This window comes from Lepidochelys kempii, chromosome 5 (genome assembly GCF_965140265.1).
Source record: "Lepidochelys kempii isolate rLepKem1 chromosome 5, rLepKem1.hap2, whole genome shotgun sequence".
Lineage (NCBI taxonomy): Eukaryota > Metazoa > Chordata > Testudines > Cheloniidae > Lepidochelys > Lepidochelys kempii.
The window spans coordinates 127300305-127327312 of NC_133260.1; the positions used below are offsets into that span (position 1 = coordinate 127300305).

The 27008-nt window shown below is 45.0% G+C and overlaps 2 protein-coding genes across 15 annotated transcripts in view; one reads left to right on the top strand and one right to left on the bottom strand.

The window, feature by feature from the left end:
* Positions 1 to 3606, top strand: part of CLTA (clathrin light chain A) — a 24589-nt gene extending 20983 nt beyond the window's left edge. Inside the window, exons 5-7 of one of the 3 annotated variants that reach the window (XM_073345778.1) lie at positions 594 to 647; positions 2087 to 2122; positions 3153 to 3606. In XM_073345778.1, coding sequence (XP_073201879.1) covers positions 594 to 647; positions 2087 to 2122; positions 3153 to 3324 — 262 coding nt within the window. In that variant the 3' untranslated portion in view covers positions 3325 to 3606. The remainder of the gene's footprint in view (positions 1 to 593; positions 648 to 2086; positions 2123 to 3152) is intronic. The other 2 variants (XM_073345776.1, XM_073345777.1) reach the window with 2 other exon arrangements.
* Positions 1 to 27008, bottom strand: part of GNE (glucosamine (UDP-N-acetyl)-2-epimerase/N-acetylmannosamine kinase) — a 70308-nt gene that overhangs the window by 3848 nt on the left and 39452 nt on the right. For 10 of the 12 annotated variants that reach the window (XM_073345764.1, XM_073345773.1, XM_073345765.1 and 7 more), the window contains 4 exons: positions 20630 to 20851; positions 18633 to 18815; positions 17589 to 17705; positions 563 to 10605 (listed from right to left, as the gene is read on the bottom strand). In XM_073345764.1, coding sequence (XP_073201865.1) covers positions 10370 to 10605; positions 17589 to 17705; positions 18633 to 18815; positions 20630 to 20851 — 758 coding nt within the window. In that variant the 3' untranslated portion in view covers positions 563 to 10369. Of the gene's footprint in view, positions 1 to 562; positions 10606 to 11539; positions 16557 to 17588; positions 17706 to 18632; positions 18816 to 20629; positions 20852 to 27008 lie in introns of those variants that run through there. The other 2 variants (XM_073345763.1, XM_073345767.1) reach the window with 2 other exon arrangements.

Here is a 27008-nt window from a genome sequence, read left to right on the forward strand (position 1 = left end):
TCCTTACAGTTCAAAAGTAGTTAAGTATTGGAATTGGCTCCAAGGGAATTCTCATCCCCATATTGGAGGTTTTAAGAACAGATTGGACAAACATCTGTCAGGAATGGTCAATGTTTACTTGGTCTTTCCTCAGTGCAGGGAGTTAGACTAGATGACCCCTCAAGGTCACTTCCAGCCCTACATTTCTATGATTCTATGAAAATAAATAAAAAGTACAAATGAAAACAAATTCATTTAAATCAAGGTTTCCTCCTTGCTGTAAAATCAGTGATTTTACACAGCTTTGGTTTAAATCAGTATATCCTGATCTGTCTCCCTGAACTAGTCCAGAGTCTCCAGTCTACAGCTAGGTATCTCAAAGTTTGTCGAGCTGTTCCTCCATGGGGAAAACTTGATGCAGAACATGCAACTGAATATTAGTCACTTTCCAGCTCAGCATATTGACTCCAACTACAGATTCACTCTGATTTGGTATCTAGTTTAATACAGTTCTCTTGTTTTACCTAACCTGTCTTCTGCTATATTCTCTGCTTCTCATTCTTCTCTCTTTTCTCCTGCCTGCTTGCCTTCCTCTTGGACTACTTGCTGCCCAGGGTGGCAGATGAAGCTTTCTACAAACAACCCTTCGCTGACGTGATTGGTTATGTGTATGTTGCCTAACTACTAATTATCTGTCTGATCCTCTTCGTTATCCTTCAGAGACAGTTAATATATCTGGTGACTACATTACACTGTGTATTTGGAGTCCAGCATCAGAGGCTGATGGGTGTATATATAGCAGTTCTTCACACAATACAGCATGGTATTTGAGCTGCAATACTGAAGAGTGAAATGTCCCCTTGATCTCTAGAGGGTCATCTGAGACGTACTGGATATCACTTGTACTAACCCATGCAGCACGCGTACCACCAATAATACACTGCTAAATGACAGCAAGACTAAACTCCTGCTTCCAGGCCCATGGAAGCTTGGTTGCACACTAAGGTGTATTATGAGCATGGAGGTAACAAACCTCTCCTGTGTTGGTACTTTCTCACCCAGATGCTGCTTTTTGGCCCTAGCCACCTCTACAGACAAGATCTTCAATAGAAAAGCAACACTTTCCTACAAACAAACACTTGAGGCTGGAGGGCTTGATTTGAGGGAGGTCTAAAAGGATTTAACTTGACTGTCAGAGGTACTGAGCACTTAAAGCTTGTGTTGAAGTCAGTGAGAATGTCCAGTGCTCAGTACCTCTGAAAATCAAGCCAGTTATTTAGCACTTAACTCTGTGCAGTCAATTGTGGGAAAAGTAGGCCTTAATATGCAATCGGGGTGGTGGAGAGGAAGTTAGGATTGTTCGCCCAGTTTCATCTGAGTATTTACCCATATGGGAATGTCTCCCAAAGGATAGAGTGGTGAAAGCACCATTACATGCAGCATATGAAACCAGACAGCCAGAACATTGGAGAACAATGCTGTGTGTGCAGACAGACAAGCCAGCCCATGGGCCTTTCAGTCTAGCTCTACTTTTTTCTAAGTAAAAGCCCTGGTTTCCAACCCCCAAAGAATGATGGGCATTTTCACTAATGGGTTTAAGGATTACAATGTGGCTTTTTTTGGCTTGTTCATATGCTTTAATTTCTTCCCTTACATTTATAGACTTGAATTCAAAGATGACCATTTCAGATACTAAAGCACCTTTTAAAGGTGTACTGGTGAGAACAGTAGTATGGCTTTGTCTGAGTGAATTGAGATTGAAGTTGCACTGTGGAATTGATGGCCTAACTGTAGGTGGATGTAAGCCAAGACTTGTGAAATGCTGGATTTACAGGTGGTGTTTGATCTTGTTCTGAAGTCTCGAAGTTTCCACTGAAAGACGTGGTATTAAAACACTTGTTTCCTGTACCAGTCTCCATGTAGCCAATGCAAAAGGCAATGTGCCGTGTAACGGCTGCAGACTAAAACTGGCAGCATGTTTCCTGAATGTAGACTGAGCTGCTAGTGCATGTCCAGCTAGCTTATCATCTGCATTAAGCTCATTTTCATTTTCTATATCTGACTTAAACTTTCTCTCCTTGTTTCTTTTCTTCTCTTCACCTTTAAGCACAAACATAAACCATCCTTGCTACAGCCTAGAACAGTTAAGTAAAAATCTTCACTGCCCCCCTTAAGTGTCTTGTCACATGAAGTAGCAGTGTTTGTAGTGACCCTTGTCTTCAGTGGTGTTTGTACTCGAATCGTCCCTGTGCCCAGTGCTGCCCCTTCCCTTCCATAGGATGATCACTGTCATTGCTTTCTCTGTACTGCTTGTTGGAGTAGATGGATTTGGTTTGATTTCTCTCAAAGTGCTTACTGCTTTAGCCCTTATGCGGCTACCAGGGCCCCACAATTTGCTTAACCTAGGCACCAAAGGGTTACATGTTCCTTGGAGCAACGCTGCTAGCAGCACGGGGATGCCAAAAGGATAACACTGCTTATTGTTTGCTAACCTACCCGTTGAAAAGACTTCACTGAGTACATCTGGGATAAAAGAAGGGGAAATGTTATCCTTTTAGCTGAACTCAGTGTAACCCTCCCCTTTGCCAAAACATGCCTCGTAAGTCTATAGCAGATGCAAGCATGGGAGCTATGACTTAAATTCCTCTTCAATCCACGCTGCTTCTCTACACCATTGGGAACCATCAGCACACAGTTTTACGGTGGCCTGCACGCCTTGGAGTATCTGTAAACCAAATGGAAGTTATTCCTCAGTCTTGCACTTCAGTAGATGGTAAACTTCCAGTTGGCAAATGTCCAAAGCAAACTGATAAAAGTTGAAGGCTTAAACAATAAATGTACCAAGGCATTGCTTTAAATTGTCTGTCAGTGTCTTAAACTTTGTGTGCATACTTAAGCGAAGATTGCATAACTGCTCTTAAACCAAACACCTGTATTCCAACATTTTACACAGCAATTTTCTGCACTGCTTGTGCATAGCAGATTACTGCAACCTGTTCATCTCCAAGGTTGGGGTCGGGGAGCTTAACAAGCCTTAATGTTCTCAAGCAGCTGTCAGGTTACATTTTTCTTATGACATGTGTAAAACTGAACTGTATTCTATGGAGGGAAAGGAGTGGCTTCCAGGAGGCATACAGATCCACCATTAACATGTAATATTGGATTGCTTCTAGGGCAGCTGAAGAAGCCTTTGTGAATGATGTGGAAGAAACTTCCCCAGGCACCGAGTGGGAACGTGTGGCTCGGCTCTGTGACTTTAATCCCAAGTCTAGTAAGCAGGCAAAAGATGTGTCCCGCATGCGCTCCATCCTTATTTCACTCAAGCAGGCTCCACTGGTTCGCTGAAGGAAAAGCACAATGGAAACACTACAAATGCAATATCTTAACCTTACTCAGAGAAGCTGTGTTTGCAGTAATTGGATTAATTATGTTTAAATGTTTTTTTGGACCAAACCTCATGAAGTATCTAGAGTTGATCATTGTTTGTGATTGCATGTTCTTCCTCATGTTTCCTTCCTCTGTCCCAAATAGGAGGAGAGAACCTCCAGAACTGTAGTCTCTCTGTACTCTTGTGCACTGAGATGTCACTCTCAACTGTACTGGTATTAAAGGTCTGTTAAAGAGTTACATCTCTGTCCTCTTTTTTTTCATAGACAGAGGTAGCTTCCCCATCTCCCCTTCTAAAGGGGAAATGATCAATTCGGATAGTGTCCAGGAGCAAACTTCTAGCCTTGTTATAGTGGCAGTTTAACTTTCCCAAAGAAGATCTAAAGCACTGGCCTCACCCACTGTGTGTGGCATTACAATGAGGTGACAGACCAGTGGGTAGGAGGACATCTACCTTGCTGCATGATGGCAATGACCACACCTTTAAAGCCCCCTGTGGCTCTAATCTCAAGCAGTTAAGCACCTCTCTGCAACAACCAGTTGAAACTGACTTGGGAACATTAGCTCCATCCTGGCTATCTTAGCTAACTAGCATGCCAGATGGAAGCTCTAGGGGAAAGGAGCAGCTATAGAGCCATGCTGCCCACAGCCAATCTGCTGGTCTAATGTATTGAAGGCCCCTGCTTATTTTCCCTTCCTGCTGATTCAGAGACAGCTGCTGGTCAGCAATAGGAAAGGGGCAGGCTGGTAGGCTTGCTCCATGTGCTTCTATGTCCTGTAAGCCCAGCTGGGGTGACTGAGAGGAAAGGGAGTGACATCACAGGGGAGTGGTAGGATAAAGGTATTAAAGTGGTCAGGTACTGTGGGGGTGGGAAGAATAACAATCTATGTGAAAGCACTTTATCAATCTTGAATCTGCCACTTATAAGTTTTGTTGAGTGCCTCTACTTTGTGTGAGAAAGGTAGAGCAAGATCTCATAACTGCATCAAGTCCCCTCTTTGTCTTTTGGAGACAAATTCCCAATATTTTCAATTGCTCCCCAAGAGTGTCCAAATGTAGATCAAATGGGAAACATGTAGATCAAATGGGAAGGGTGAAGAATCTGTCATTCACCTTAAGCATATACACTTCTTTTGCAGCAAGGAGGTATGGATATACTGCAACTGCCAGCCATGTTAGTTGCCTTATGTATGAGCAATTACTGAGAGCTAGTTCTTTCCACTACCTCGTATAATAGCTGGAAGGCAAGGCAAGTGAACTAGGTGGTGGTAGTTGAGTACCCGTGCATTCAACCAACTCTATTATGTTAGGAGAAGGGAAGTTCTTGGGGCAAACAGGAAAAAGTGAGATACAAGAAAGGGATAATACTTAATCTCTTCATTAAGCAATTTAAAAAAACACTGAAGTCCATGTGTTTAAAACTTCATGTTGAATATCCCATCAGTCTGTCTGTTACAAAGTACAGTTCATGCAACATTACAATTAAAATGAGTGAACTATCCAGATAACTGAAAGTTTAACAAATACCCAGAAACCGTAAATAGTAGGAAGATAACTGGTATGAATGAGAGTAAATCCACTCATCTTGCTCAGTATGAGTGAGCAATCCTCCTAAACCATTTTCAACTGACTTTCTATATAGAAACAGTGTAGTAAAAGTACCAAAATCTGCAAGGACAAGTACATGCTCCTACCATTAGATTCTCATTACCAATTAAGTTACAGATGGCTTACCTGTCTAAAACAGCTCTAAATAGACAAGGACCTTGTTTGTCTTCAGTGTTTTCACTGAAGCTTCTAACATTTTTACTACATAATGCTGGTTCTTGCCTAAAAAAGGAACATTCCTCCTATAAGTTCAGTGTAGCATCAATAGTACTACAGAACATTGTTGACCAAGGATTTTTTTCAAGCAGTTGCATGTGTTCCCTGAAGATATGCAATCAATACATGCAGATAGTCTGCCCCTGTCACAAACAATGCACAGACGACTCCACAGCATCCCACACAACAGACAGGACATGCAGCTCTCATGTCACAACAGAACAAAGATCAAATGTCCCCATGTTACTTTCCCAGCATTGTGAACTTTACACCTTTTTTTGTGTTTTTTATTCAAGTGCAACAATGCCCTCTACTTTGCTGTAAGTCAGACACACTAGATTGGCAATTCATTGGAAAGTGCTTTAAGCCCCTTGAAAAGCTGAACCATCTTGTTCTCGCAAAGCCCCACCCAGTTACTTAATTGAAGAGACGCCTTTGTGCACCATCACTGATTTCTAAAGGGGAAATCCCGGGAGAACGGTTGTAGCAGCTGCACTGACATATAGCTCCTGCCCGGTGCTAGGGACCCAATTAACACAGAGTGCGTTTCTAAGTCCCATTTCTGAACATACCCAAGTCACCTGGGGCCAGATTTTTAAAGGTATTTAGGTGCTTAAAGAGCCAGATAGACAGCAGGTGAAATTTTCTAAAGCCCCTAGGCCCCCTCACTAGTATTGAAATCAATGGGATTTGGGCACTTTTGAGATGTTGGGCCTTTACTAGCAGGCCCTGTGTGTATCCCCTAGTGCTGCACCACAGTACCCCTCCCATAAGTTCACCAAAAGAGAAGAAAGTTGCAGGGGCAGGGGTGGTCATAAAATCCCAGGTCTGATCAAACTTTCCCCCAGACCTTATTTCCCCCGCCCATTTATGAAAAGCTGCTACTCCTGGCCCAGCAGCCAGTGGCACTATGGAGCACCACTGGTCTCTTTCCTTCATTCATGGGGATACCAACACTGCAGCCTAGTATATTACAACTGGCCCCAGAACTTACACAAAGGGCCCCACTGAATGCTTAACGCAGCCTTGCAATGCCTACCTTCCACACCCCTGAGAGTCACCAGTTGGACAAGAGGGTACAGTCCTGGCCACTTCCCCATTCCTAAGCATTGAGCAGAGGGTAGGTAAGGCCACTTTGTGCCTTGGACCATGTTTGCAGGGCTGGTTTAAGGATGATAGGGTGGACTGTGCTCCAGGTTAACCTGTATGGCTAGTGCAGGGCCAGTCTTCCATTAAGTGCTGTCTTTCCACCTGCCCAGGTCATAAATCAGCAGCTCCTTCTTGGAGCCATGAGGCCAGACATGGCACTGGTGTGGCTCACTGAGGCCAAACACTGCTCCTCCTGCTGAGGTTTTGGCTGCACTTCTCCCCACCTCTCCTTACCAGTGCACACCATGTTACAGGCACAAGGCCTCCTTGTCACCTTCCTGCCACTGGCCCAGCTGCCCACCCCCCACCGTAGGAAGAGGGAGCTCACTGGGGATGTTCTCTGTGAAGCCAGTCTATCCCATACCTCAGCCCAGTGTCCCCTGGCACTTTGGACTCCTTTGCAGAGTGGTGGGCCTCTACATGGCTCTCTGCTCAGTGTCCCGCACCTATCATCCACCCTCCCTCTCCCCCATTCCCATTTTCTCTTTTTCAGTCCCATACAATCACTCAACTCCGTGGCCTCTTCCTTGGCATTAGTTCTGGTGTGCTCTACTCCCTGCCTTACTCAGGCTTGCTGCACATCTAGCTGGGTAACGGAAGCGAGCAGCAGTGAAACCACCCATTCAGAGGGACCTTACTCTGAACAAGTTCTTCACTGAGGTTCTGATCTGCAACAGCCTGGGCTACCCCTGCTGCAAGGGAAGCCAAGCCCTCTCGCTTGTTTAGTACAGGTGTGTACCTTGGACCACATAGCTCTGAATGCCCATAAAGCTGCAGCCAAGAGGGGACTTTGCTGAAGAGCAGGCAGGATCTCACATGCAGCCATTCCGACCCTGTTCAGACCACCGCTGTGCGTCAAAGGGATGCTCCTAGGGAATTGTTCAGCACATCCCCCATCCTCTGCTAAGTGTCCTCTTTCTCTTAAAAAAAAAGGGGGGGGGACAAACCCCATCAGGTTTGGAGGGCACACTGGGCCCTGCAAGTAGAATCTTGATTGTTTCCTTGACAGAGAACAGCGACCATCCCTGGTGCAGTCGGTGTCATTCTGGGATAGATACTGGTGGTCTGAGAGAGAAGAGAATGCAGCACCTCTGCAAAGTACCTGAGCATTGGGGAACGTGGGTTGGAGTCTAAGGTCTCAGTGCTGTATTCTTGCGTTGCTAACTGGAATGTTTAACTGGGCACAGACTGTTCTCTTTGCTCTGGTGTTCAGCGCCCACTTCACATGCCTGGCTCCTAGGGGCCTGACTATGCCCTCTGCCCATGCACGGGGGCAGTGTCCTCTGCTGCAGCAAAGTGCTGGTGGTTCAAATCTGCTACTCCACGCCACACACCTTATTTATAGATTTCCAGGAAGGCTGATTGCACGGCTGGCACCCCAGTAAGTCTGGCTGCCCTTCTCCCCTGTTTGACTGTCCTTCGCAAGAGTGCCTTTCTGACTTCCACTGGCAGGGAAGCCCCACTGGCCCTATTCCCTGCAGGATGAACTCCCAAACGGCCTTGAGGAAGTCTGGGCCATGCGTGCACATCCATTCATGATGCCATCATGTTGGACTGCCTCTTCTGAGGTCTGTCCTCAGCCCTGGTATGGTGTAAGTGAGCACCCTGGAGATGTTTTTCAGACCTCTCCTAGGGATGCAGAGGCTTGGGCTTACATTTATTGTCCAGTTTATACTGAGCACAAGGGGCAGGTTCTCCAAGGGCACCTGAAATAATATTTAACCCCCGTCTGCCAAAGAGCACTCTCCATTTAACATGTTAGCGTGACAAAAGAAAACTAGCCCCTCCACCCTTTCAGGGCCCTGCAGGGCAGCAAAGTCTCAGGGAGCTGGGTAAAGCCAATTCCATAACTGAGGGCCCTGCATGGAGGGCACCGTGGCCCCAACGATCTAGGGCCTAGCTGCTTGAGAGTTCCAGCTCTCAGGATTAAGCACAGAGACGCTGCTCAGAGCCCCAGAGCTCTCTGGTGTGTTTAAGGTTCTGAGCTAGTAGAGTAGGAGGGAAGGGGCCCTGTCACTTCCTTGAATATTTCTTGAGTCCTAGCTAGAGTGTTTCTGGCTTTTTCAATGTCTGGAGAAACAGAAGATTTCAGGAGGGATCAAGGAAGGACACACTGCGAGGTCCCCACAAGGGAAGTTTTCCTGAGGCAAGAGAAGCCTTTGTCTGAGATGATTAAAAACTTCTCATGGGGCTGGGAAATGGGCTAGTTCTTGGTGCTGGCTTTGAGCAACGTCATTCCATTGAGAGCTGCAGCAGCATCCTTGCAGACTAGAATGGAGGAGGGATCCCGTCCATTTGCAGGCAGTTTTGGTGGCTGAAGATAACAGAGAGGACGCAGGATTGCTCATTCAGGAGCAAGCTGGAGGGGAGATTATATGTTATCCTCATAACAGGACAGAACCATACAGGGAGCTGAAAGCTCTCCACCCTGGATGAGGAGCTACAGTCTCGTCAGCTAGCCTGTTCTATATGGGCGCTCAGCTCCATAGTATCTGTGCACCTTCCAGCAGCGCATTAAGCAATGGGACGAACCTCTGTCACATGGCGGTTTGCTCATCCCCCTCGATGCGGAGAAGTGTGTTTTGTTCTGGAAGTTTTATACTAGCATACACACAGATATACTGGAAAGGGGGGGAGGTGCATGTGTATGCTAGAGAAGACATGGTCCAAGAAATACCTCTGATGCTTGGAGCGGAAGGTGGGGAGGTTTGTGATAGTTTCATTTCTTGGAGAGTCTGTTCCAGACTCAGGCCGGCTCATGAGAAGGCTGTCTCTCCTGCTCAGATAAGCTCGACATGTAGGGTAGAAAGTTTCATTGTGCCAGAGGAGCGCAGTTGTCAATCATGATCTTCATACCAGAACTTTAGGCAGTCTTTTAGATACCTTGGGCTCAAGCCACAGAGCACCTTGAAGATAAGAGCCACGACCTTGAACGTGATTGAGTAGTCCATACCGGGAAGCTGGTTTAGGGAGCAGAGGGCAGGTCTGATGTGCTTGTGGTAGCCTGGGTTTCCAAGGAGATGTGCTGCAGTATTCTGTACCAGCTGGAGTTTCCTGAGTGCTGATGGCTTCATGCTCAGGGCTCTTGCACTGCAGTAGTCCAGCCGACAGGCAACGAAGGCGTGAATAATCCTGGCATGTTAACATGGGACAGACTCATGCTGTGGCAGACCAGCAACTCGGAGAAACTGAAATCCTCCCTAACCTACATCCAAATTAGTGGAACAGGTCAAATTCAAAAAACTCACTGCTGGTCATTGCCAATTGCTGAGGAGGCACAGATGACACTCTGCTACCTTGTTCCCACACTCCCCAGTTTGTCTGGCCACATGTTGCATCTTGTAAGCTTATGTGGACAGGGACAGTCTTTCCTTTTTCACAAACAGGGCCCCGATCCCTGACTGGGACCCCTAGGCATCAACAATACAAATAAATAACAACAAAAAGAATCCTTCTCCGAGAGGAGCTCTGGCTGCCACAGTTGCCTCCTGAGAGGCAACCTCTGTGTTCTTTCCACCCAGCGGGATGACGCCCTATGGGTTAGGATTGCAGCACATCCACTTGTGCGTGAGGGCGAGGAAATTCAAAGCTGAGTCAAACCAAACCAGTACTTGTCTGCAGGCTTTTCTAGTTTTACATAGTTACGAGACAGGACCAGGGTCCCCAAGTGTTGTCTAGAACTTGGCACACCTCACCAAATATATCCCGGGAGAACACTGGAATGTGCTTATGGATAAGTCTTTCTAGCATTGCTTAAGCAACACCTGAGCTCCCAAGCTACAGAGGTGAACAACAAAATGGAAATGCACATTACTTCATCTGAACTTGGCTAAAATGTAGAAAAAAATACAAAGAGGTATTACTACAATAAGGAAATACTGAAGTAGTAACTAACTACCTAAAACACTAGTCTGCTTTACTACAGAAGATAAAGCTGATGGTCAGCAGGAAATACTTTGGGCACAGTATTTTTCCCCCTCAGAACAGTTATACAGCTGGACTGTCCATTTCGGTAATTTCCCCAGGTACCTAGTATATTCGGCGTGTACTGTAGTCTAGCACCAGACTAGCAGCTCCAAGCAGAGCAGGGTCCGCCAGATTTGAGACAACCACATCCACTGTCTCAGCAGAGAACAAAGCCTGCCGACGGATCACGTCTTTGACAATGTTAATGTAATGGCCTGCTAAAACTCCCGAAAGGATCACCAGAGAGGGGTTCATGGTGTGCAGGATATTCACCACTCCAAGGCCTAGAGCTGTGCCAGCTGTGAAAACAAAGGAAAGAGACATTACAGCAAAAAGACAATATCACAGAAGAATCTGAACATCAGGGTCTGACCTAATGTCTCTAAACACATTAATTACTTCTGGGAGAATTCCGTGCCACTGCATGCGCACAGCATTCATGTCCCCCACAGATTTCTTTGCTTCCCCGCAGAAAAATGACTTTCTGATAGGGAAGCAAAGGGAAACTGCAGGAACAGTCATGCACCCCTCTCCAGCAGTGCAGGCATGTTGTTTTGGGTGTCTGTGGGGAGGGAGTGGGGGCAGAAGCAGGGCTACGGTAACCTCGGCTGGGGGCTCCTATGCTGGGCCAGTCTCAACTTCTCTTTCTCTGCAAGGACCCACACCCAGAAACCTCCCCAGGCTGCAGGAAGATCCACACCCCCTGCCCCTGCTTCCCGCCCCCATCACTTCTCAGCCACAGTGGGAGGGGTCACTGTATGGGGAGCTGCTCCCTGGTCCACCCAACCCTGGTGCATCCAGAGCCCCCATACCCAGACCTCCCTGATGAGTATCACCCCCTCTGCACCAAGACACGCCCCCATGAGTCCCCTACATAAGGTGACCAGATGTCCCAATTTTATATGGACAGTCCCGGGATTCGGAGCTTTTTCTTATTGGCACCTATTACCCCTCACCCCGTCCCGATTTTTCACACTTGCTATCTGGTCACCCTACCCCTACACCTGAACCCCTATCCCGCCAAGCCTCACCCCCTGCATCAGGACCCCCACCCCTTCACCCAGACCACCCCACACCCTGATGAGTCCTCTGCATCCAAACCCACACCACACTGAGCCCCAAACAGCGGTACCTGGACCCAAATCCCACTAAGCCCTACTCCCCCAGCACCCAACCCCCCCCACTGAGCCCCTTAGACCCAGACCCCACCTTCTGAGCCCCATCCCCCCACACTTAGACCAAACCTGCTGAGTCCCAATCACCTTTACCTGGATCCCACTGCAGAGTCCCACTGCCCCTGCACCCAGGGGGAGGGATAGCTCAGTGGTTTGAGCATTGGCCTGCTAAACCCAGGGTTGTGAGGTCAATCCTCGAGGGGGCCATGTAGGGATCTGGGGCAAAAATTGGGGACTGGTCCTGCTTTGAGCAGGGGGTTGGACTAGATGACCTCCTGAGGTCTCTTCCAAACCTGATATTCTATGAAAGTGAAAGTAACACCCCAATGAGCCCCTGTTCATTGAGATTGGGCCACACAGAAACCTGGATCCCCCCTCCACACTTGGATCCTAGTGTGCCAGGCATGGAGGGGCAGGGCCCCGGGGTGTTTCTGGGCCAGCCCCAGCCCTTGTGCTGTCTCAGAGTCAGGTGCAGTCTCACTGCCAAGTCCATGCCCCAAGGAGGTGGGGGTGGGGGTGGGAGGGCCCTGCAGGGTGATCTCCCACTGCCACGCTGGAGCCTCCACATTTATTTATTGACAAATGAAATTTGAAGAATTTAAAAATATTGTGAGCAGAATTTTTAACTTTTTTCTGTAGAATTCCCTCAGGAGTAATTTATAATTTTTCTATCCAGAACACCAGAATTACAACAGAATGTATTCCTTTTCTTGAGAGAAAGTGTTAGTGTAGAATACTGGGACAGCTAGCTGGGACACTTGTGCTCATCATCCTCTTTTCTTTCAAGAGTAAAAGAAAAATTCAATTGTTTATAGCTGGGTAATGTTATACCATGATATAGATGAGAGAGGAAGTCAACACGTATTGCCGTGCTAGGGAGAACAAAGGAAAGAAAATACCTCCGTCGGCTATATTGGTTACACATAAGGAAACTGGTTACATTTAATGCTTGTTTTGAAAACTCAGAAAAACTGTGCATTGTAAAGTATTGTATAAACTGGAACAACGCTTCATAGAAACGGTTTCATTTTGGTTGCCTAGCATATATATTTATTGGCCCATCACTGAAGTGTCCCATAATTTCCCATACCAATACTGAATGATCAGAACCTGTCCTTTTTTTCCAGTGTGAAGCCAGAGCTATTTTGCTTGCCACAAGAAAAGGAAAAGCATGATGTGTTAATATTCTAATCCCCTGGAGCAGGAAATCCCAAAAGAAATAGCGAAGGGTCCCATGACCATGCAATTTGTAATCTGTTTAACCAAATCTCTAACACTGTCCCAGATAACAGTCTGTTGGAGACAGGACAGGATCACTAGCCCATTCTCTTCACAATTCCCCACTAGCCATTGGTACCACTCCTATCCATGACGCCACGCCTAAAGGGCCAGATCCCTCACTCAAGTGTAATTCTGTAGAAACATCACAGCTGTACTGAGGATTTGGCCTGCTGTGGTGAAATACCAATTCTACAGCTTTGAGAATTTCTCTCTCATTCTAAGCCTTGGACTACACTAGGAGTTGAAGTCGAATTTAGCAGCGTTAAATCAATTTAACCCTGCACCCATCCACACGACAAAGCCCTTTTTTTCGACTTAAAGGGCTCTTAAAATCAATTTCCTTACTCTACCCCCAACAAGGGGATTAGCGCTGAAATCGGCCTTGCTGGGTCGAATTTGGGGTACTGTGGACACAATTAGACGGTATTGGCCTCCGGGAGCTATCCCAGAGTGCTCCATTGTGACCGCTCTGGACAGAACTCTTAACTCAGATGTACTGGCCAGGTAGACAGGAAAAGGCCCGCGATCTTTTGAATTTCAATTTCCTGTTTGGCCAGTGTGGCAAGCTGCAGGTGACCATGCAGAGCTCATCAGCAGAGGTGACCATGATGGAGTCCCAGAATCGCAAAAGAGCTCCAGCATGGACCAAACGGGAGGTACGGGATCTGATCGCTGTATGGGGAGAGGAATCCGTGCTATCAGAAGTACGTTCCAGTTTTCGAAATGCCAAAACATTTGTCAAAATCTCCCAGGGCATGAAGGACAGAGGCCATAACAGGGACCCAAAGCAGTGCCGCGTGAAACTTAAGGAGCTGAGGCAAGCCTACCAGAAAACCAGAGAGGCGAACGGCCGTTCCGGGTCAGAGCCCAAAACATGCCGCTTCTATGATGAGCTGCATGCCATTTTAGGGGGTTCAGCCACCACCACCCCAGCCGTGTTGTTTGACTCCTTCAATGGAGATGGAGGCAACACGGAAGCAGGTTTTGGGGACGAGGAAGATGATGATGATGAGGTTGTAGATAACTCATAGCAAGCAAGCGGAGAAACCGGTTTTCCCAACAGCCAGGAACTGTTTCTCACCCTGGACCTGGAGCCAGTATCCCCTGAACCCACCCAAGGTTGCCTCCCGGACCCGCCAGGCGGAGAAGGGACCTCTGGTGAGTGTACCTTTTAAAATACTATACATGGTTTAAAAGCAAGCATATTTAATGATTAATTTGCCCTGGCATTCGTGGCTCTCCTGGATATACTCCCAAAGCCTTTGCAAAAGGTTTCCGAGGAGGGCAGCCTTATTCCATCCACCATGGTAGGACACTTTACCACTCCAGGCCAGTAGCACATACTTGGGAATCACTGTAGAACAAAGCATTGCTGTGTATGTTTGCTGGCGTTCAAATAACATCCGTTCTTTATCTCTCTGTGTTATCCTCAGGAGAGTGATATCATTCATGGTCAGCTGGTTGAAATAGGGTGCTTTTCTTAAGGGGACACTCAGAAGTGCCCGTTCCTGCTGGGCTGTTTGGCTGTGGCTGAACAGAAATGTTCCCCGCTGTTAGCCACAGGGAGGGGGGAGGGGCTAGCCATGCACTGTGGGGAGGCAAAATGCCACCTTGGAACGAAAGCACATGTGCTATGTATGTAATGTTAACAGCAAGCTTTACCATGAAAGAGTGTACCCCTTGTTCTATAAAATGTGTCTTTTTAAATACCACTGTCCCTTTTTTTTTCTCCACCAGCTGCATGTGTTTCAAGGATCACAGGATTTTCTCCTTCCCAGAGGCTAGCAAAGATTAGAAGGTGAAAAAAAACACACTCGTGATGAAATGTTCTCTGAGTTCATGCTGTCCTCCCACACTGACAGAGCCCAGATGAATGCGTGGAGGCAGATAATGTCAGAGTTCAGGAAAGCACAAAATGACCGGGAGGAGAGGTGGCGGGCTGAAGAGAGTAAGTGGCGGGCTGAAGAGAGGGCTAAAGCTGAAAGGTGGTGGCAGTGTGATGAGAGGAGGCAGGATTCAATGCTGAGGCTGCTGGAGGATCAAACCAGTATGCTCCAGCATATGGTTGAGCTGCAGGAAAGGCAGCAGGAGCACAGACCGCCGCTACAGCCCCAGTGTAACCAACCGCCCTCCTCCCCAAGTTCCATAGCCTCCTCACCCAGACGCCCAAGAACGCAGTGGGGGGGCCTCCGGCCACCCAGCCACTCCACCCCAGAGGATTGGCCAAGCAACAGAAGGCTGGCATTCAATAAGTTTTAAACTTTTAAAGTGCTGTGTGGCCTTGTCTTTCCCTCCTCCACCACCCCTCCTGGGCTACCGTGGTAGTTATCCCCCTATTTGTGTGATGAATTAATAAAGAATGCATGAATGTGAAGCAACAATGACTTTATTACCTCTGCAAGCGGTGATCAAAGGGAAGTGCGGAGGGTGGTTAGCTTACAGGGAAGTAGAGTGAACCAAGGGGCGGGGGGTTTCATCAGGGAGAAACAAACAGAACTTTCACACCGTAGCCTGGCCAGTCATGAAACTGGTTTTCAAAGCTTTTCTGATGTGCACTGCGCCCTCCTGTGCTCTTCTAACCTCCCTGGTGTCCGGCTGTGCGTAACCAGCAGCCAAGCGATTTGCCTCAACCTCCCACCCCACCATAAATGTCTCCCCATTACTCTCACAGATATTGTGTAGTGCACAGCAAGCAGTAATAACAGTAGGAAGATTGGTTTCGCTGAGGTCTAACCGAGTCAGTAAACTGCGCCAGCGCGCCTTTAAACGTCCAAATGCACATTCTACCACCATTCTGCACTTGCTCAGCCTGTAGTTGAACAGCTCCTGACTACTGTCCAGGCTGCCTGTGTACGGCTTCATGAGCCATGGCATTAAGGGGTAGGCTGGGTCCCCAAGGATACATATAGGCATTTCAACATCCCCAAAGGTTATTTTCTGGTCTGGGAATAAAGTCCCTTCCTGCAGCTTTTGAAACAGACCAGAGTTCCTGAAGATGCGAGCGTCATGTACCTTTCCCAGCCATCCCATGTTGATGTTGGCGAAACGTCCCTTGTGATCCACCAGTGCTTGCAGCACTATCGAAAAGTACCCCTTGCGGTTTATGTACTCACCGGCTTGGTGCTGCAGTGCCAAGATAGGGATATGGGTTCCGTCTATGGCCCCACCACAGTTAGGGAATCCCATTGCAGCAAAGCCATCCACTATGACCTGCACATTTCCCAGGGTCACTACCCTTGATATCAGCAGATCTTTGATTGCGTTGGCTACTTGCATCACAGCAACCCCCACAGTAGATCTGCCCACTCCAAATTGATTCCCAACTGACAGGTAGCTGTCTGGCGTTGCAAGCTTCCACAGGGCTATTGCCACTCACTTCTCAACTGTGAAGGCTGCTCTCATCTTGGTATTCTTGCGCCTCAGGGCAGGGGAAAGCAAGTCACAAAGTTCCATGAAAGTGCCTTTACGCATACGAAAGTTTCGCAACCACTAGGAATCGTCCCAGACCTGCAACACTATGCTGTCCTACCAGTCTGTGCTTGTTTCCCGAACCCAGAATTGGTGCTCCACAGCATGAACCTGCCCCATTAGCACCATGATGCCCACATTGCCAGGGCCCGTGCTTTGAGAGAAGTCTGTGTCCACGTCCTCATCACTCACGTCGCCTACTTGCCCAGTATCGCTTTGCCAGGTTCTGGTGCTGCATATACTGCTGGATAATGCATGTGGTGTTTAATGTGCTCCTAATTGCCAAAGTGATCTGAGCGCGCTCCATGCTTGCTGTGGTATGGCGTCTGCACAGAAAAAAGGCGCAGAACGATTGTCTGTCGTTGCCCTGACGGAGGGAGGGGCGACTGACGACATGGCTTACAGGGAATTAAAATCAACAAAGGCGGTGGCTTTGCGAGAAACTGAATGGCCCCCTCAAGGATAGAACTCAAAACTGGGTTTAGCAGGCCATTGATTTCACAGAGGGATGGAGGGAGGAGAAAATGAATACAAAACAAATCTGGTCTATTTCTTGTTTTGAGCCACTTCATCTATATACATCTTGCTGGCAGCAGACTGTGCAGTACGACTGCTAGCCATCGTCAACACCTGGATGCTCGGCAGAAGACAGCGTAGTATGACTACTGGCCATCATCTTCTGCTAGCTGCAGATTAAAAGACAGTGCGGGACTGAATCGCCACGAGACGAAACAAGGGAAATGACCTCGCTGAGTCACTCCCACGTTTACCCAGGCTCCTGGTTAAAAGAGCACCCAGGACTACGTTGATGACGGCTACCAGTCATACTACACTGTCTGCTGCCAAAAGGCAATGAACTGCTGCTGTGTAGCAATGCAGTACCATGTCTGCCAGCACCCAGGAGACATACGGTGACGGTTAGCTGAGCGGGCTCCATGCTTGCCATGGTATGGCGTCTGCACAGGTAACTCAAGAAAAAAGGCGCAAAACAATTGTCTGCCCTTGCTTTCACGGATGGAGGGAGGGAACAGGGACCTGACGATATGTACCCAGAACCACCCGCGACAATGTTTTAGCCCCATCAGGCACTGGGATTTCTACCCAGAATTCAAATGGGCGGTGGAAACTGCAGGAACTGTGGGATAGCCACCCTCAGTGCAACGCTCCAGAAGTCGAGAATTGCCTCGGTATTGTGGACACACTCCGCCGACTACATGCACTTAGAGCATTTGTGTGGGGACACACAAAATCAACTGTATAAAAACGCTTTCTACAAAACCGTCTTCTATACATTCGACCTAATTTCGTAGTGTAGACATACCCTAAGAGGGTTTCCCACCCTAGGTCTAGCTTCTTACCTGTTCTGAGAATGCTCTCAGCCTTTGCATTCCCAAGTTTAGCTGCCTGAATGAGATGCACAGCACTAATGGTCTCTTCCGTCTTCACTGACATTCCGCCCACTAACAACAGGTCCTCTATTTGGGGTGAAGAGAAAGCCCAGAGGGAAACATTAATAACAAATCTGCAGTTGGAATAACAGGGCGTTTGTATCTATGTTATTCATCTGTAAAAAGGAAGGTAACTTTTAGAAAGACAGACCTTATTTACACACTTAGGCCCTGATGCTGCAAACATACATGTGAGTGGTGCCACTGAACTCAGCGGGGCTAGTCAGGTGCCTCGTTATTCATGTGAGTAGCTGTTTGATGGATCAGGGCCTTAATTATGACAGTTCCATTGTGATAGCAAACTGGTTTGTTTTACAAATCAATCACTCCAAATATAGATGTAAAATATAATTAAGAGCAGAAACTGTCCACATTGTATTCAAGACTGGGGAGCTGTTGATGAGAGGTTCCAATTCCACAAGGAACAAACAACTGAGCTCATCAACAGGACATAGCGAAACAGCCAAGTGGCTAGTAAGAAGGTTAACTATTTGCAGTAGTAGAAATAACATGCCACATGCCACTGAGAGATCTAAAATCCAAGATGTACAAAGGTGTGTTAGTCCAGAGAAATATAATTTTCCAAAGCTCACATGTAACATTGCCTTTAAAAGTATCACAATATATTACTTTAGTGCTCTTGCTGCTGTAAGCATTAATTGCTGGGGGGAGGAGGGGAGTTACTAACCCTGAAACTAGGAAAAAAAAAATTCTAAGGAATATTTTGAATTCAACACAATACATATGAGTTAAAGCTAGGTTATGACTTCATTGGGAGCAGAATTAGGCCAGTGCAGCACTTTCCAAAATCCCACCCTACATGCTCTCTCTCTCTACTGAGGTTCACACTTATTAAACCTATGATCCAATTTTACCATCGCTGAAGCTCCTTCAGAAGCAGCATCACAGAAGATTGAACAACTATGTTAAAAAGAGGGTAGAAAATACACCTACCATCATGTAGTTTTTTAGCTTCTCTCTGCAAGGCTATTCCAGAGGCATATGCTTCTATACATCCATGGCTCCCACACAGGCACTCTGGTCCTTCTAAAGACACCACAATGTGTCCAAGTTCAGCAGCACAAAAGGAACTTCCATGGATCAACTCATGTTGATGAATGATTCCACCTCCAATTCCTATAAGCATATACAAATTTCTGACAGTAAAAGAATAGTCATGTAATGGCCTGGATTCAGCAGGGAACTTATATATCCTTATCTTAAAAGGGAAGGGGTTAAATATATGTATCTGTGCATCGCTGTATTAGGACCAAATAAAGGAGTAGTCATTACAAATCTCTTCTCTGCTTAATGCACTTGGTTCAATTAAATACATAAGTCTCCCCTGCCCCTGGATGGCAAGATGAACTTACACCTATAATGCATAGTTCATTGGCCATGTCATGGTATAATTTGTTTATGAGTTATTTAGCCAAAGAGGGTTATTGAGGGGCACATGTAGACATTATGTCACAGCCTGTGAGTTCATAACTCCTGTCATAGTAGTTGTCATAAATATAAAGGTAAGGGTAAACATCTTTACAGGTGAAAGGGTTTTTCCTCTGGCCAGGAGGGATTTAAAGGGTTAAGAAGCTAAGATAACCTCGCTGGCACCTGACCAAAATGACCAATGAGGAGACAAGATATTTTCAAAGCTGGAGTTGGGGGGAACAAAGGGTTCTCTCTGTCTGTGTGATGCTTTTGCCGGGACCAGAGCAGGAATGCAGGTCAGAACTCCTGGAAAAAGTCAGTAACCAATCTAGTTAGATAGGCGTTAGATTCTGTTTTGTTTAAATGGCTGATAAAATAAGTTGTGCTGGATGGAATGTATATTCCTGTTTTTGTGTCTTTTTGTAACTTAAGGTTTTGCCTAGAGGGATTCTCTAGGTTTTGAATCTGATTACTCTGTAAGGTATTTACCATTCTGATTTTACAGAGGTGATTCTTTTACTTTTTCTTTAATTAAAATTCTTCTTTTAAGAACCTGATTGCTTTTCATTGTTCTTAAGATCCAAGGGTTTGGGTCTGTGTTCACCTATGCAAATTGGTGAGGATGTTTATCAAGCCTTCCCCAGGAAGTAATGCTTCAGGGGATTTGGGGGGGGAACATTTCCAAGTGGGCACTTCCCCTGTTCTTTGTGTAACACTCTGGTGGTGGCAGCATTTAACCTAAGCTGGTAAGAATAAACTTAAGGGGTCTTTCATGCAGGTCCCCACATCTGTACCCTAGAGTTCAGAGTGGGGAAGGAACCTTGATAGTAGTCCTAAATTCTTTATGCATGAAACAAATATTTAAATCACCCTTAAGAAGCAAAATCTTATCAAAACTTGTAAATACTAAAGTAGAAGTCAATCACATCCTTCAGATGTGGTGCATCTAGAATTCTTGTCCTAGAGCTAGTATGAAAGTGTGATTTGCATTACAAAGGATTGTTTATTGTTCATTAGCATTCTTCCCTCACTAATTCGGGTGGCAGTGGGCAGGCCTGGGTGGCGCAATGCAGCGGTGGTGATATTGAATGTGCGAAGTCAGGATCCTTAGCTCAAGGTCAGCCCAGATTACATCTGTTAACATCTAGTCTACACTAGTAGAGACATAACTAGCCATGCATATGCAAGACTGGTTTGGGCTGGCTTTTTTGTTTTTTAACAAGTGAGGATTCTTCAGCGGAGGTGACTGACACCCGTGTAAATGGTCCGTATCTTTTTAATCAAATAAGTGTGTCAGACCCACCATCCAAGTGCCACAATGTGCTACTAGGATGATGTGTCAAGCTGAGCTCCTCATTCAGCTACTCCATATGGCTCCAGATCGGACCTACATTTTCTGCAGCTGGAAGGGAATTATATTACAATGTTGGAACTGGAGGAAGGCCCTCACTAATGCAGCTGTTCTGTGACATAAAGACAGCAGGAATTCAGTGCTTTCATTTCCGGGAGTTCACACTTACCTGTACCAGTGATTAGTGTTGCAAAATTTTCCACTCCTTTTCCATGCCCAAATTTCCTCTCTGCCAGAGCAGCACAGTTGCCATCATTGTCCACCCAGACTGGCAAGTGCAGAGCATCAGATATCGGGGTTCTCAGATCAACAGAACTCCACTCCTGAATAAGCTTTGTGGAATGAAGCACAATTCCTTCTCGGGGATTCACCCGTCCACCTGTAGAAATACCTGAGCCCCAAAACACATAAGAGAAAAATCAAGGCTAAGGCTAAATAACTCTGGAACAACTATCTATTTGCTCCTTGGGAGGAAAAGGATTTTTATTTTTAAACACTAAATGATATATTTCTGAATCTAAACAAAAACAGTCCTAAGCCTCACTTGCAATACATTACATCAGTTATGATATGAAACGAGAACTAACGGAATTCTACCATCCTTATCAATATGTGCTCAGCTGGGAGGTGTTATCATTAGCAGCTGAAAATTCAATTTCTTATTTTAGACGGTGTTGGGTAAGTTGCTTAACCCTTCTGTGCCTCTCGTTAGCCACATATAAAAAAACCTGTATAATACCAAGGAGTTGTCCATCTTAAAGAAGTGTCAAGCACCCCAGACTTGTTGAAACTCTCTGGGTAAGGATAAAAGGGGTAAAAAGCAAGGGTGATGTCATTTTAGGGGGCCTACTACAGACCACCAAACCAGGAAGAAGAGGTGGATGAGTCTTTTTTTAAACGACTAACAAAATAATCCAAAGCACAGGACTTGGTGATGACGGGGGACTTCAACTACTCAGACATTTGTTGGAAACACAACAATGCAGGGCACAGATTATCCAACAAGTTCTTGGAATGTATTGTAGACAATTTTTTATGTCAGAAGGTGGAGAAAGCTACTAGGGGAGAGGCTGTTCTAGATTTAATTTTGACAAACAGGAAGGAAATGGCTGAGAATTTGGAAGTGGAAGGCAGCTTAGGTGAAAGACTACGAAATGGAAGAGTTCATGATTCTAACGAATGGTAGGAGGGAAAACAGCAAAATAAAGATAATGGATTTCAAGAAGGCAGACTTTAGCAAACTCAGGGAGTTGGTAGGTAAGATCCCATCGGAAGCATGTCTAGGGGCAAAAACAATTCAAGAGAGTCGGAAGTTTTTCAAAGAGACGTTATTAAGGGCACATGAGGAAACTATCCCACTGCGAAGGAAAGATAGGCAGTATGGCAAGAGATCGCCCTGGCTTAACCAGGAGATCATCAATAATCTGAAACTAAAGAGAGTCCTACAAAAAGTGGAACCGAGGTCAAATTACAAAGGATGAATATCAACAAATAATACAAGTATGCAGAGACAAAATTAGAAAGGCCAAGGCACAAAACAAGATTCAACTAGCTAGAGACATAAAGGTAACAAGAAAACATTCTACAAATACATGAGAAGCAAGAGGAAGACCAAGGAGAGGGAAGACCCTTTACTCAATGATGGGGAGAAACAATAATAGAAAATGTGGAATGGCAGAAGTGCTAAATGATTTTTTTTGTTTCAGTTTTCACCAGAAAGGTTAGTAGCGACTGGACATCTAACGTAGTGAATGCCAGTGAAAATGAGGTAGAATCAGAGACTAAAATAGGGCAAGAACACGTTAAAAATTATTTAGGCTATGTGTATATTACGGACCTTGCAGCAGCACCGCTTTATCGCTACAGCTAGGCCGCTGTTAAGGTCTCCCGTGTGAGAGCTCTCCTGCCAGCATAATTAAATCACCCCCACTGACCGGTGCTAGCTACGTCAGCAGGAAAGCCTCTCCTGCAGACATAACACTGTCCACACCAGCACTTGTGCTGGTGAAACTTATATGAGTCAGGGGTGTGTTTTTTTCACAATCCTGACAGAAGTTTTACCGACAAAAGTGGTAATGTAGACAAAGCCTTAGACAAGTTAGATGTCTTCAAGTCACCAGGGCCTGATGAAATACCTCCTTGAATATTCAAGGAGGTGACTGTGGAGGTATCTGAGCCATTAGCAATTATCTTCGAAAAGTCATGGAAGACAGGAGAGATTCCAGAGGACCGGAAAAGGGCAAACAGAGTGCCAATCTATAAAGAGGGAAATAAGGACAACCCGGGGAATTACAGATCAGTCAGCTTAACTTCAGTACCCACAAGGATAATGAAGCAAATAATTAAGCAATCAATTTGCAAACACCTAGAAGATAATATGGTGATAAGCAACAGTCAGCATGGATTTGTCAAGAACAAATCGTGTCAAACCAACCTGATAGCTTTCTTTGACAGGATAACAAGCCTTGTGGATAGGGGAGAAGTGGTAGCTATGGTATATCTTGACTTTAGTAAGACTTTTGATACGGTCTCACATGAGCTTCTCATAAACAAACTAGAGAAATACAACCTAGATGGAGCTACTATAAGGTGGGTGCAAAACTGGTTGGAAAAACCATTCCCAGAGAGTAGTTATTAGTGGTTCATAGTCAAGCTGGAAAGACATAACAAGTGGGGTCCTGTAAGGATCAGTTCTGGTTCTGTTCAATATCTTCATCAATGATTTAAATAATGGCATAGAGAGTACACTTATAAAGTGTACAGACGATACCAAACTGGGAGGGATTGCAAGTACTTTGGACTATAGGATTAAAATTCAAAATGATGTGGACAAACTGGAGAACTGGTCTGAAGTCAATAGGATGAAATTCAATAAGGACAAATGCAAAGTACTCCATCCAGGAAGGAACAATCAGTTGCACATATACAAAATTGGAAATGACTGCCTAGGAAGGAGTATTGCAGAAAGCGATCTGGGGGTCTTAGTGGATCACAAGCTAAATATGAGTCAAGAGTATAAAACTACTGCAAAAAAAAAGCAAACATCGTTTTGGGATGTATCATCGAGAGTGTTGTAAGCAAGAAATGAGAAAAAATTATTTTACTCTACTCTGTGCTGATTAGGCCTCAACTGGAGTATTAAGTCCAGTTCTGGCCACTACATTTCAGGAAAGATGTGGACAAAATGGAGAAAGTCCAGAGAAGAGCAAAAAAAATTATTAGAAGTCTAGAAAACATGACCTATGAGGGAAGACTGAAAAAATTAGTTTTGTTTAGTCTGGAGACAAGAAGACAGAGAGGATGTGATAACAGTTTTCAAGAATATAAAAGGCTGTTACAAGGAGGAGGGAGAAAAATCGTTCTCCTTAACCTCTGAGGATAGGACCAGAAATAATGGGTTTAAATTGCAGCAAAGATGTTTTAGGGTGGACATTAGGAAAAACTTCCTAACTGTCAGGGTGGTTAAGCACTGGAATAAATTCCCTAGGGAGGTTGTGGTATCTCCATCATAGGAGACTTTTAAGAGCAGGTTTGACAAACCCCTGTCAGGGGTGGTCTAGATAATACTTAGTCCTGCCATGAGTGCAGGGGACTGGACTACATAACCTCTTGAGGTCCTTTCCAGTCCTACGATTCTATGATCAGTAAAATCTGCTGAAATTGGCAACACTTAAATAAACATTTAGGATGAAAGAAAGAGAAACAGTGGAACTTGGATAATAAAGTATCAAAGTAAGCGTCTGAATGGGACTTGTCCTGGAGAACAATACACAAAGTAAAGAGTTATTAGTCAAGTTTATATTGAGAAGACAATGGTTATCATCAGATGAAAACTCCTGAAGTCAGTGGAACGTGAGTGCAAAGCACCTCTAAAAGTGGGACCACTTACTGAGGTGTCTAAATAAATGCTAGGGTGCCTAGCTTAAGATACCCAAGTATAAACATTTTGGTCACTGCTTTTAAACAGAGAACACATGATGGTGTGGCATGATATAAAGGTGTTACCAGCATGAGTTTGGAATAGCTGCATTCCTCATGAGTGGCAATGACAAGAATGAGTTATACAGGTCAGCCTTAACAAGTGCAAATAAACGTTTATACCACTAATCGTGGGTTTGGAATATGCCACGTTAGGAAAAATGATTTTAGAAGTGCTTGAGGCTTAATTTTTTTTAAATTATTCCTCTTATTTCACACCCCTTACCTGTACATTGTACAGACTTTGGATGGACTGGATAATTATAATTAAGACAGAAACCTCTAAAATTACTTAAATTTGCATTTTTACTTCTATAGATCATAGCATCTGGATTTCAACATCTGACATCTTACTGGAAAATGGAGATTTTTAAAAAAAAAATCTTCCTAATGGAATAAAGCTCCCACTGTTCACTCTGATACCTTACAAAGTACTGGATCATGAACCTAACACTGGTGCACAGCTGAATACTTCCTGATGACCCCAGTCCTTAGACTAGTGTAACTGAGGGAAAAATTCAACATTTCTGTCAAGGGAAGGAGGAAACATTTCTCTGCAAAGGTATTCTGTTATACTAAAAAAAAAAAAAGCTGCTTGGAGCTGCTCAAGGTTTGGAAGGTATGGCACCTCGTTCAATGGGGCCCTAACGCTGATCATAGAATCATAGAATATCAGGGTTGGAAGGGACCTTCTAGTCATCTAGTTCAACCCCCTGCTCAAAGCAGGACCAATCCCCAATTAAATCATCCCAGCCAGGGCTTTGTCAAGCCTGACCTTAAAAACTTCTAAGGAAGGAGATTCTACCACCTCCCTAGGTAACGCATTCCAGTGTTTCACCACCCTCCTAGTGAAAAAGTTTTTCCTAATATCCAACCTAAACCTCCCCCACTGCAACTTGAGACCATTACTCCTTGTCCTGTCCTCTTCTACCACTGAGAATAGTCTAGAACCATCCACTCTGGAACCACCTTTCAGGTAGTTGAAAGCAGCTATCAAATCCCCCCTCATTCTTCTCTTCTGCAGGCTAAACAATCCCAGCTCCCTCAGCCTCTCCTCATAAGTCATGTGTTCCAGACCCCTAATCATTTTTGTTGCCCTTCACTGGACGCTCTCCAATTTATCCACATCCTTCTTGTAGTGTGGGGCCCAAAACTGGACACAGTACTCCAGATGAGGCCTCACCAATGTCGAATAGAGGGGGACTGTATTAGGCAGGCTAGTTGGGACTTTAATGTAATTAAATAATAAAATAGTCCTGCCAGGGTTGGAATAGTGGGCAGAGTGCAGGTGATGCAGTCAAAGGGGTAGGGAAAAGAATCATGTATCCATTTATCACATGGTTCCCACCACTATATATATGGTGTGTGAGTTTTTTAAATCAAATCCAACTGGTTGAAACTTGGTCATATGGCCAAATTATAAATGTTCCCCATTATGCATGAAAGAGGGCTTTAGCTGAGAGAAGGCCTACTTTATGGCCAGGATTATTATTGATTTCCAACATATCCAGCAGAGACAGACTGGCGCTGGGTGTTGTAGAAAGCCAACAACAATACTTATTTAAAACTACCACATTAGAGGGAGCATGTCTTGTTACAGCATGCAGATATGCAGAAGATATTGCTTGAAAGCTACATTAATTTTCAAACTACTACTTATATTTTCTTCACCACAGTACAATGCATACAGCAGAATGTGTAATCATACTCCCCAAACAGCCAAGCGTTACATACAATGAATTCAACAGCTAGTAACATTTTAAGTAGCCGCAGTATGCAAACTATTTTTATATTGTTAAATTGTAATGATGTTTAGCACCTGCATTAATTTATGATGTCCTGTTTTGTAAATCCACACTAAGGCTGGTATTTTGGTGGGGTTATGTTAGCCAGTTAATTTGGTTACCCTGGAATATAGCTTCAGAAAACAGATTTGCTTGGCACAGAAAATCCATTTTTTAAATCAGTGCAGAATCCATTCCCACATGTAACATAGCAGGAACTACTGGATAAAAGGATTAAGAGTTAAGTCACGGGTATAAATTCATGCATTGTACAGGAAAGTAACGTTCAGCAGAAAGTCATTAGTCAGATATTGAGCAAAGATAACTCACTATGATAGTTAATTTGTGCAAGGACAATAGGGTCTTTGGTAGATATTATTTAAATCGCCAGTTAAAAGTTTAATGGGCCTGATTTTGATCTCTCACCAATGTAAGTCAGGAGTGACCCAGAGAAACCAATGGAGTTACATCAGAATCAGGTCCAACAGGTTTGTTTAAATAGATCAAAAGATTCTGTTAAACACTGGAGTGCTTACTTTCATCAGGGTCCACACTACCATTTGCAACGGTCCCTCTACTGAGAGTTGTAGGATTAAAGGGGAAAGGACAGCTTTCTATTATTATAAGGGTTCATTTGATTTTGATTAATTAGAACACTCCAAAAATGGTATCGTCCAGAAATCCACAGACCAGAATTACAAATTCCACAAATTAACATGTGGTTTGATTGTTGAGCACCTCTGAAAAATCAGTCCAATAACTATAAAAAAAGTTACAAAAAGCCAC